Source organism: Cydia pomonella, chromosome 23 (genome assembly GCF_033807575.1).
Source record: "Cydia pomonella isolate Wapato2018A chromosome 23, ilCydPomo1, whole genome shotgun sequence".
In the NCBI taxonomy this organism is placed as follows: domain Eukaryota; kingdom Metazoa; phylum Arthropoda; class Insecta; order Lepidoptera; family Tortricidae; genus Cydia; species Cydia pomonella.
The window spans coordinates 5372289-5384716 of NC_084725.1; the positions used below are offsets into that span (position 1 = coordinate 5372289).

General features: G+C 38.8%; 1 protein-coding gene across 3 annotated transcripts in view; it reads left to right on the forward strand.

The window, feature by feature from the left end:
* Positions 1–12428, forward strand: part of LOC133530764 (ankyrin-2-like) — a 170224-nt gene that overhangs the window by 128470 nt on the left and 29326 nt on the right. For all 3 annotated transcript variants that reach the window (XM_061868826.1, XM_061868827.1, XM_061868828.1), the window contains 20 exons: positions 474–634; positions 1111–1280; positions 1805–1911; positions 2226–2386; positions 2643–2846; positions 3013–3111; positions 3682–3819; positions 4008–4154; positions 4612–4755; positions 5413–5534; positions 5749–5842; positions 6308–6479; positions 6804–6956; positions 7221–7341; positions 7586–7606; positions 7879–7998; positions 8649–8753; positions 9372–9532; positions 10313–10438; positions 10723–10811. In XM_061868826.1, coding sequence (XP_061724810.1) covers positions 474–634; positions 1111–1280; positions 1805–1911; positions 2226–2386; positions 2643–2846; positions 3013–3111; positions 3682–3819; positions 4008–4154; positions 4612–4755; positions 5413–5534; positions 5749–5842; positions 6308–6479; positions 6804–6956; positions 7221–7341; positions 7586–7606; positions 7879–7998; positions 8649–8753; positions 9372–9532; positions 10313–10438; positions 10723–10811 — 2615 coding nt within the window. The remainder of the gene's footprint in view (positions 1–473; positions 635–1110; positions 1281–1804; positions 1912–2225; positions 2387–2642; positions 2847–3012; positions 3112–3681; positions 3820–4007; positions 4155–4611; positions 4756–5412; positions 5535–5748; positions 5843–6307; positions 6480–6803; positions 6957–7220; positions 7342–7585; positions 7607–7878; positions 7999–8648; positions 8754–9371; positions 9533–10312; positions 10439–10722; positions 10812–12428) is intronic.

A 12428-nucleotide genomic window follows, 5' to 3' on the forward strand; every position in this document is an offset into this window, starting at 1 on the left:
ACAGCCAGTTACGAGATTACAAATAAATCAAAACGGCCGGTAAACGAGTGACATAATGACATTCGTAAATTACATCTTTCTAATTTTAATTTTGGGTTCGTCGACTGACTTTTTTCCCGGGAAAATTACGACTGCGTAATTTTTTTGGGCTTTATTTACCTTAACTGATTATAAAAGCTGGGTAGTGGCAGTAATTTATTATGTTTTTGCATTTGGTATAATTCGCTCTTGAAAATTTTGTATGATGCATAAAGCGGTAGCATTTCATCATCTGAGCGACTTTTTGTACAGCAGCAATACAAAATACATTTGCTTTAGAGCTGTGGGATATTTTGTATGAAACATTGAGTTTTGAGGCAAATAAAGGAGGTTTAACCTTTATTTGCCTAAGTACCTTTGTGACTTATTGCCCAATCGAATTATTTTTTGTGACATTCTTCAAGTAACTGTACTAAAATACTTGATTCCCACAGGCAAAGAAAATATGGTATCCCTGCTCTGTGACAATGGCGCGAACGTCGAAGCCCGCACTCGCGACGGTCTCACGCCACTCCACTGCGCAGCACGTTCCGGTCATGAGCGGGTCGCTGAAGCGCTGCTGGACCGCGGGGCACCTATTACCAGCAAGAGCAAGGTATGAAAACATGGTGTGGCTAGTTGTAAACGTGGGGTACTGCGATGGACTTATCTGATCCTAGTGCTCCAGGAGCATCATAGTCTTTATCACATGGTTGCCTAGTTGCAGTGGTAAATTTGTACCATAACACAGATCCGTGCAAACATAATACTTGTAGAGTGCTTAACATAAATCAAACGCAATGTATTTGATCTAGGTATAGTCATATGGCAGTTTTAGTAAGTAAACTTAATTTCATGACAGTATCATAAGCTGATCAGATAAAATAACCGATCACACGACCAATCTGGCTCGGCATGGCCGGAAAGAAGATTGAAAGACCTGCACGTAGAATCGTAAAATTGCACGTAAAAATCTGTTTTTATGTTTAAAGTTCAAATGATCCCTATATAAAATTCTGGACTTCATTTAATCGTGCATAAACAACAGCATTATTTTTAAATACTTACTTAAATGTTCCATATTGTCCACAGAACGGTCTAGCGCCCCTCCACATGGCGGCACAGGGTGACCACGCAGAAGCGGCACGGGTGCTGCTAGCGCGTAGAGCCCCTGTAGACGACGTGACCGTGGATTACCTTACTGCGCTGCATGTGGCCGCGCACTGTGGCCATGCTAAGGTCGCTAAGCTTTTGTTAGACCGGTGAGTTTGATTTGGATGAATTTAAAACTGCTGTTGATACATCATGGAGTCAATATAAAGATCCAATCACAACAACATTTGACTTTAGCTGCTTACTTGACTTGACAGTGTGGTATCGGTGCAGTACCTATACAGTTTCTACTATATTGACGCGAATGCGCGGGAGCGGGAGACGGATACGATTTTGATCGTATTTTGTTAGGACTTTGAAGATCGCTAAGGCTTCTTGGTACCTGGTACGTGCTTGAGTTGCGCGCCAACCACCAAGACGATCGCTAAGATCTTAAGAAATCTTCAAACCCGAATCAGAATCAGAATATAGAGCGCATCCTCCATTTGCACAAATGGGTGATCTGACTTTGGCACAACGTACATCAGTGTTTGCTACACTAATGATGGCATTCACTTAGTTGAAGAATTAATTTTAATTAATAATACCCTTTTTGCCACTGCCATTAACTATATCACCTACTAATGGTTCTACCTTTGGGACACTATACTATAATGCTGTCATTATTTCCTAGGAATGCTGACGCCAATGCTCGTGCTCTGAACGGCTTCACTCCACTCCATATAGCTTGTAAGAAGAACAGGATCAAGGTGGTCGAGTTACTTCTGAAATATGGAGCAAGTGAGTTATCCTCATCGTTTTTCAAATCATGTTTTGTCAGTATTAGTAAAGCCAGTATAACTAATCGTTTAAGGGGAAGATGAATCTCGACTATGGTACGTTTTTTGTGTGGAATTTATAGTTTCCTTATTAACATGTATTGAGCACTAATATTGTTTTGTATTTTGAGTGCAAATCTAATATTTTGGACTATCACTCGTTGTTAAGTGATTATCAATTCGATTCTTTATCTCGGAAATCCAAGCAACTATTTGGATTTGGATGATGGACATATTGCAATATCACAGATCACCTATCAATTTTTCATTTACCAGGCATCCAAGCCACTACGGAGTCAGGGCTGACACCTCTCCACGTGGCAGCTTTTATGGGGTGCATGAACATCGTCATCTACCTGCTGCAGCATGAGGCCAACCCTGACGTGCCGACCGTTCGAGGAGAGACACCTCTACACCTTGCTGCTAGAGCTAACCAGGTAGTCTTCAGTGTCAGTCTCCATTGTTATGTCTTGGCTTTTGTTACCTACTTAAGGCATTTAGATAACATTGGCCTTAGCCTTGTCTGGCAAGCCTTCTTTTAGCTAATTTCTAGGGTCTTAACAATGATTGCCATTAAGGCATGTTATTGTCTATGAGTTTGCAGTTTTGTGTACAATTTGAACCTAGAAGTTGATAGGTAATTCTTCATTGGGTATTGCCGATAATATTGATAGCCATATTTCTTGTCCACAGACGGACATCATCCGCATCCTCCTCCGCAACGGCGCAGCGGTAGAAGCCAAGGCCCGGGAGCGCCAGACTCCCCTGCACATAGCCTCGCGCCTCGGCAACGTCGACATTGCAGTATTACTACTGCAGCACGGTGCAGATGTGCGTGCGCATACTGCTGACCACTACAACGCGCTGCACATAGCCGCGAAACAGCATAATCATGATGTGAGTAACCCTTCTGCCCTCCACTTTGTCAATGTCAATTTTAGTTTTTGATTTAGGTTCCGAGGAGGCAGACCCTACAACTCGCACCATATACCTATATTCATACCTAAATATTGTGAATATGGAATAAAAATAAAATCTACACAATTTGTTGTCTTTATTTCAGGTTGCGGCAGCCCTAATAGAACACAACGCTCCTCTAACGGCTACTACAAAGAAAGGTTTCACTGCCTTGCACCTTGCTGCCAAATATGGAAACCTTAAGGTAACATGACACAACATAGTTTCCTGCCAACACGAAACACAAAAGCCTTAGTCGATTTTGGCACGAATAGGAAGCTATCATAAGTCTTCCTACGACGAGAAATGAAAACTAAAGGAGACCAGAGCATACTCTTCTTATTCCTAAAGGGCCTGTTCAGGAGACCTGAATGGTCAATAATTTCAAAATTTTATTCGTCATTTTGATGCATTTCATTACAGCTGTCTTACAACAGTCTTTAATAAAATAGTTCTCCTCTCATCTGTATTTATATAGTTCCATTGTGATCAAAGTTATTCGTTCTAACAAGATATTCGTTCGTGAAGAGGGTAATGATCCCGGCTCTGGTTATTGGCTGGTCAAGTTTCCAAGGCCATACAGCACGGAAACACTGCCAGCATAATGGGAACTTTTGGGCCAGGATTGGCGCAGGGTGAGAATTCGTTTATAGATGTTTTGACGAAGCTTATTGCAGAAATTATGATTTTATTGTAGAATAGGGTCAAGACGAAGCATGTGGCGGATTACCTTTTTGTTTGATTCTAACAAAAAAAAATGTGGTTGTTTCCATAGGTAGCGAACTTACTCCTTGCACATGGAGCATCACCGGACTCTCCTGGCAAGAACGGAATGACGCCATTACACATCGCCGCGCAGTATGACCAGCAGGCTGTTGCCACCACACTGCTTGAAAAGGGCGCTGATGCCAAGGTAAAATATAATTTTTAGAAACCAGAAAAAAAAGACTTAAAAGTAAGGATTTTTCTTACTATGAATAAATTGATGATGAAATTTTTTAATGCTCGATAATTTCCCATTCTTCGACATATCTATAATCTCTATACCAAGTTTATAAACTTGTCCTCTTAGTTATACTAATTCTTCCTCCTATTTACCAGGCCGTGGCAAAGAACGGGCACACCCCTCTGCACATAGCAGCTCGCAAGAACCAGATGGAGACAGCAGCAACGCTGCTGGAGTATGGAGCTCTCACGAACGCAGAATCCAAGGCTGGGTTCACACCATTGCATCTGGCCGCTCAGCAGGTTAACAGTTAAACTCTTTCTTCTTCTTTATTTTCCATGCCCTAACGGATATCGGCGACGACCTTTGCCATCTCTTCTGCCGGCCTAACCAAGGTGACAATCGCTATCGCTTCGACAACGAATCGCTTGGTGTCTCTCTATCACTCTTCCATATTAGTGCGACAGTGACAATTGCGATTCGATCGCTACGGAGCGTAAGCGGTTTGCACGTTGGCTACGCGGCCTGTTCTTGGCCATTTGGCAAGAATGGCCAAGAACAGGCCGCAGGCAGGTATGGCTGCGTTGTTTACGTTCGTCCATTTTTTAATGTTGCCAAGCCAGATGAACCTCCTTCTTCCTCTTCCTCTCCCGCCATAAATAAGTTTGCGTAGTTCGAATAGAAACTAGTTTTTTTTATCAAAAACTATATGGATCCTCAACCACTGTTATGTGTTTAACCTAAATTTCACCTTCCCAGGGTCACGCGGAGATGTGCTCACTGCTAGTGGAGCATGAAGCAGGCGTAGACCACCAGGCCAAGAACGGCCTCGCCGGGCTCCATCTCGCTGCTCAGGAAGACCGGGTTCCGGTAGCCCAGCTGCTGGTGAAGAATGGAGCTGAGGTTAGTAGCTGACGAGAGTGACAAGGCGGCGGGAGAACTTTTTTCCCTGAATGGTTGATGGGTGACTGATAGTGGAACTTTTCCTGGCGAAGATAATGGTAAATTGCTGAATGTGAATTAGTCATAGTCTATTTATCTATCGCAGGCGGGTCTCCATTATTTCCCATAAAGTTTTAAGTCATAATGTATTGTTTGTCCGCATTTTCGTTAACCATAATTTGGTTTTTCTCAGAAACGCGTAACTCTTCAGGACTGCCATAAAACAAACTTAACCTAACCTAACCTCTCTATAGGATAACCTTAGGAAATTCCTGAAAAGTTAACAGTTTCAGAGTTATGATAATATGACTAATGATAATATGACTATCATCACATTATGACTTGCGATAATTATGCGAAAGAAAGGGAACTTACTTCAGTGTTGTATGTTGCAATAAAATATTATTGAAGTAAACAAATTGACTGTTTACTGAGACTATGTCATTCTCGGCTTCGGCTTCGGTTCTATCTTTCGAAAAAAAAACACTATAATACTGGTTACTTAGCTTTTTTTTGAACAAGAACAATACTTCCAAGATTCACCAACATCATCTATATGATAGATTATTTTAATGACAGTCAGCTTCAATTATTATATGTATTCGCTGTTTCTTTCAGGTGGACATTTGTACTAAAGGCGGGTACACACCGCTGCACATTGCCAGCCATTACGGTCAGGCCAACATGGTGCGGTTCTTGCTGGAAAATGGAGCCTCTGTCAAGGCACAGACAACGCACGGGTATGGAAATTATTTGATCGTTTTGGGAAGTGTTTACATAGACCTAAAAAATATTCACTTGTTTGTTTTCAAAGTCAATGTGATCATTCATTGTGTGACGTGTGTGTGTCTTCAGAATCCAATAAAAAAAAAACATACGCTTTATGTAATCCTTGGTTAAGAAAGGTGATAATTATAAACACAAAAAATACAATTGTAAATTGATTGTTTCCAGATACACGGCTCTACATCACGCAGCACAGCAGGGGCACATCAACATCGTCAATATTCTATTGGAGCATAAAGCTGATGCCAATGCCACTACTACGGTAAACACTTCACTACGCTATACCTTTCTTTTACTTATCTGCTCCATTTCCTCTATTTTATCCATCACGTATATCAGCTCTAAAACGGTGTAACCTTCTTATTCATAAAACGCAGCAACCTCTTACACACTTTTGTTCAATTTTGTCTATTTAAAATAAATGTCAAAATGACGCTTGGGGTCAAATGATTATCAAGGGTTTGTTAGGTGTGAAAAACGTTTATGAATAACGTCTGGTTTTTGTACAATCGCCCACACTGTTACCTGTCCATCGGTGGACCTTATTACAAAAGGAATAAGGTCCACCAGTGGACAGTTAAGAGTGTTGCTGTTTGTATTACTTGTTAATCTGACTACTAATAAAATTTAGTTAACATTCTAATCACTAAAATGAAAACCGACAGAATCCAAGGAGTTAAGGTATTTAAGACCTCATTGCCATTTATTACAACAATTATTTTTACAGAACGGTCAGACTCCCCTGGACATCGCATCCAAGCTTGGCTACGTGACAGTCATGGAGACGTTGAAAGAAGTTTCGGAACCATCCATGGCACCAGCTTCTCAGGAGAAATATAAGGTCGTAGCTCCGGAGACCATGCTGGAGACGTTCATGTCGGACTCCGAGGAGGAAGGAGGTGGGTTTATCTACATCTACACTTGTAGGTTTCCACCCGCGACTTTGTCCGCATATAAGTCTTTAAACTGCCTCTTCAACCTTTCCCACTTAGTATTTTCATACTAAATTGCAAGTAGGGGATGAATTGTCCTTGTTTGAGTATATTTGAAGTGATTGTGCTCTAGCATAATAGCAATAAGTAGATATCTTATTGATACCAAAATAACAGAAGACAGATGATCTCTAGTATTAGGCAAGTCATGTGTTTGAGCATAAATTGAATATTTATCTTGACTCTTCATTTGTCACGGAACTAAAATAACTTTAGGTTATAACTCCACAGGCGAGGATACGATCCTCAATGACCAGCCGTACCGATACCTAACTGCAGATGACATGAAGAGTCTTGGAGACGATTCTCTTCCCATCGACGTGACAAGAGACGAGAGGACAGAGTCCGCGTTGAGCCACAAGAACATCATGGAAGTATCCACAGGTAAGACCAGCCATATCGATAGCTAACTCTTAGTATGAAGAGTGTTGGAGACGACTCTCTTCCTAGCGGGCCTCCGCTTCTTTTTAATGGTACGGATTGTAGAGAATTTGGTACTTTTCGCGGGCCAAATTGGCAGGCTTGGCCGTAGATTGAAGACAGCCGATCTAAGACATTTACATCTCCCAACATTTGAAGTGTCATTTTCAATTGTTTGTAAATTACCTGGTACCCTACACTTCTAAGTCCTGACTATTTTGCCCCTAGGCTCAGTGAACGGGGTGCCGTACCAGCCCCAGCAGGAGGTGGTCGTGAAGAGCATCAGTCGCTACAGCACGGCGGCGGCACCGGAGGGCTACTGCTACAACGTGGATCCTACGCTGCCCAAGTCAGTATTCATAGAATGACTAAGACCGGCAAAAATAATTCTCCTGTAAAAAATAAGTAAATAATCTATTACAAGGATGAAGAAAGCAAACGTTTCAATTTGGATAAAAAAAACATATATATATTATATATGAGCCGTTAATCATTCAAGTATATTTATATATAAATCAAGATATCTATTTCAGGATCTACAATACATTTCTAATTGCATTGATCTTGCACGCTGCTCGGATTTGAAATAACAGGAAGAGGCTGCAATGGAAAAAGTAAGTTGACACACCTTAATATCTTATCTTGGTTTTTTGGTTTCTTCAATATCTTTTATATTCTTAAACTTTAGTTTTCAAGGCTTTTCCCAAATACCTAATTTATGCCCTCATTTCGTTAGTAATTGTATCTTTCACAGTGATGTCTTCGTTACTTCTACGAATAACTAAATTTCCTAAAACATTATATTTTATGCATGAGTTTTTTACAGCTCCAGGTAATTAGGAATTGGGATAAGTATATGAAACTCTTTTTTTTTCTCTTTTTTTAGCTTCCTGGTGTCATTCCTAGTAGATGCTCGAGGAGGAGCGATGCGCGGCTGTCGCGGAGGAGGGGTTCGGGTCATTGTTCCACCCTTATCTGCTCAGCAGCCCACTAGGATCACTTGCAGGTACAACAATAATTATATTTATTTATTTATATAGGTTTCTGGACGCTTATAGTTCAATGATAACAATAAAGCAGAATTTAGTTTTCAACCCATCCCGTTTTTAGGGTTTCCTAGTCAACTAGATACTCTTATAGTTTCGCCATGGCCTTCTGTCTGTATGTCTGTCCGAGGCATTGCTCCGTGGTTGTCAGTGCTAGAAAGCTGCAATTTGACATGGATATACAAATCAATTAATCCAAAAAAGTGGTCAAATAAAATTTTAAACTAGTTTCACGGTGAAAGGAATATTTTCGGAAAAATTCGCTCCGAAAGAAAAAAAATTGTGTCCCACCCCCCTCTAATTCTAAACGTTTTAATTATGTGTCAAAAAGTGGCAGTATTCTTTGACAATAGATCTGTATTTCAAATTCTTTTTGATTATACATATTAGGTAATAGCACCCGTTCAAAGTCTATTGTAACGGACGGGTAGCTACGGAACCGCACACTAAGCAGCATGCCCCAACATGCTCTTGGCCGGTTTTTTAATAAGAGTTCTTATCTTACTCGTCGTTTGGTACCCAAGTCTTACATTATCATACCGTGGGGCTTGGTTGATATGTGTAAGATTGTCCCAAAATGTTTATTTCTTTATACTTCATTATTTTTCAGATATCTAAAACCGTCTCGGATTAACCACATGCCACCTCTAATGGAAGGGGAGGCTCTTGCGTCCAGAGTCTTGGAGATGGGACCAGTTTCTGCTAAATTCTTAGGGTGCGTATGTATAGGGGTCGTATGCAGGGGGTGTACTTACCTGAGTATTGTTCTCGTGTGCAATTCGATATCTGATGATTTGATAAAAAGATTATTCACACATTCAGCCATTTTTTTGTTGGTTAGATATTTCGATTTGTCTGAATTATGTTTACATGTACATTATTTGATTTTAGTTATTATTTATTTATACGAGATTTCACTGAATGAAACATTAAACTATAAAAATTCTTAAAAAAAAAATAAAGACTACAAATAAACTTAAAGTAAAGGCCTTATAAATAAAAAAACGCCCCCCAAGTCACTGCCGATGAGCAGTGTGCCCAGAAAGCTGGCCGCATTGCCTCGTTGGATGGCAATGCTTATCTTTTGAGCAAAATACTGGCCAGCCCTCTGCTCACATGTGGCATCTACAAGGCACGATGCTAGGCCTTGTATATTATTTTAATTATGAATAACATTTTGATATTATTTTGTTATAGTAAGGTACCATAGTCTACACTGTTAACTGGCTATTTGTAATCTTTATTGCAAAGCCATATAGGTCCATCGATGGTCAGTTAAGTGTTGCTAATAGTACCGACCGCTAGTCTTCAATAAAGTCACCTATCTTTACAGGCCTGTGATATTAGAAGTGCCTCACTACGCGTCCCTGCGAGGCAAGGAGCGCGAGATCGTGATCTTACGATCTGACAACGGCACCAGTTGGAGGGAGCATAATACTGACGCCACTGATGATGTAGTTCAGGATATTCTGCATGAGACGCTTGAGATCGAAGGTCAGTATGTATTCATTTACGAGTAAGATAAAGTTTGATATGTACTAGGAAAAAACTTGATTAATAGTACATCACGATACAAGTGCGAAAAATAGGAAATTCGAAACGAGTGGCGATAAATTAAAACACGACCGAAGGGAGTGTTTTAAATCGACAAAAGTTGCGGATTACCTATTCGCACATGTATCGTACGACGTTTTACAGTACATATGGCCCTTTAAATGTTCGACACAGTAACGTAATATGCTAATTTTCGCATTAGTGCGGTAAAGTAGCACCATATGTACTGTAAACAAGAATAAATTTACTGACGACGATGTAATTATTAAATAACGAGTCCGTCTTAGCTAGTTCTGCATCGACTTTGCAGCGACAAATATGAATTTGACATTTATGGTGTCACTACACTACCACCCTCACTAGCCAAGCCCTTATACAGTTAGCTTGGCTTGACTCTAACAATTATGTATATCACGAGCATAGGACCCTATATCCGTATCCGTGTGTAAATCGATCGGGTTAAAGAAGCAACTTGATTCTCTCTTCTCATTATCTGAATAAGATATTAAGTACCGTTAAATGAGATTTACCTGACATTTTCTTAATAAATATCTTCCAACACAAATTGTATCATACAAAATCTACTATTATTTTCCATTGAATGATAGAATTTGTGTGGATAGATATTAAGAAATTGGCAGGTAAATCTCATTTTAACTGTTGTCTCTATATTCACCTCAGTTGACGATATAGTATAATTTCTTTTCGGTTTCTTTGTAGACACAAACGAAGACGACAAAGGCTGGGATGCGCCTCGTGTAACCAGGATTCTCACCCACGACTTCCCACAATACTTCGCTGTCATCTCTCGCATCCGTCAGGAGGTGCACGCTATTGGACCTGAAGGTATAAAATTATTTTAACAGTATACATTAAATTAAAATCCGAAAATAAAGACAGGGAGAAATAATATATTGAAGAGGAATGTAAGAACAAAAATAAAAGTAAGTCAAAACATACATCAATATCTTATAAACGACCAAACTGTATTACGTCAAGAGCAAGACAACTTTTGACTCTCATTTTGCATTTTCTCTTAAAACCTTTATGGCAATTGAACGCCAAGGACGCTTGAACTCACATTCTTGACTATTTTGTAAAAAATATAATCGTGTATTTTCGTTCTTCAGGTGGCATGGTCTCCAGTTCCGTCGTTCCTCAAGTCCAAGCTGTCTTCCCACAAGGAGCCCTCACCAAGAAGATCAAAGTCGGTCTCCAGGTAAACCTTTTCAAGCCCCGCAAAGGCGTCAAAGACAAAAACCTCAAAAAGATCACCGTCAATAACGTTTCTAAGAAAAAGCGTTTCTCCTTAATCTGGTAAATTCTTCATTTAGAATTAATGGCAGGTTGTTATTCAGAAAGCTCTTTCTCGAAAGTGCTTTTTGATATCACTGTATTTTTTAATGTACACAAAAAGCTAGTTGTGTGATTGTATTAGTTACCAAGTTGCACTGATTTAATTAGTCACTTTAATAAAAGAGCAACTGAAGTAAGTAATAGTTTAAATGTGAAATTTGTCAAAACATTTGCTTCAAGTATTCGAGAAATCTTTACTGGATCAGATCTATAGTTTTAAGTAAAACCATTGTATAACACTGACAAAGTCGGGCAATAATTCAAGCTTATGAATCACGTGAACGAATTTTTTATTGTCTTATTAACCGTTTAATCAACATTTTGATGACGTGTTTACATTATCTATTTTTATAAGTAATCTTAGAACAAGTTAGAACTAAGTTTTTTTCGTTTAGGATTCAGTTCCATGAACTTGTAATATTACGAATATTTCAGTAAATAATGTAATAAATATTTCGATAGCTGGTTTAATGTGAGAATAATAGTCGAGTATAGAAGCGATTTTTACGTCATCTCAATTTTGAAATTTCTGTCGGGACGATGAAATTAAATAAAGTTTGGTCAGTTAAAATATCTACATTCCTGAATTGATCTCTTACTTCGAACTCACAAGAATGTTATATTGGACTAATATACAAATATATAACTTGTAAATGGCAAGTTTGACCCCGTAAATTTGACAGTAACAAAGATTTTCGTTTCTATACTTATTACATGTTCTATATTCATATAGCTGTAGTATTCATTGTATGTGTTCATTGTTATTACTATTTAATTTAAAGCCAAATTGAAGGTGTTCTTATAATTATAGTTAATCATATAGAAGATCCATGAAACCATAACTATAGTACAAATATGAATGCCAAATTTTTTTACGAGTCCTTTTACATTTTAAGGTTTTTCTACGAATTTTAATTGTATTTTGGAAATTGGGCTAAACAAGCTGAATAGGACAATTTAGTAATCAGTTGAGAAATATGCAGTCCACTGCTGCTTTCTCTCCATAGTTTTTCTATGTTCGTTTGTAATATTTTCTAATGTTTGAAATTTAGATGATGGATTTTTGAGATCTGGTTCTTTGGGTTATTAAGTGCAATGTTTACTTATCAACTGAGACAATTCGCTTCTTATTCTCAATTTGATTGTAAAAGTAAAACAAAAGAAGAAACTTTGCAGTCATTATTAATGATAATGTTCCCATACAACCAGATTTGAAATGGATGTGCGTTTATTATGTACACATGGATTATTTATATGTATTACATATCGTACACACTGATAGGTACTAATACTCGTATTGGGTCAGGTTTCGTCACATAGAGACACGTGATTTTAAATTTAAGGTTTAGGGTGGACTGATATTATCAATGTTATTGAAAATATTTTCATACTGTAAAACTATTTTTTCATCAATGGGATCGATAATGACGTTATTAATATTGATGATATCAGGCTAGCTAGTCTAGCACTTACGCGTTAC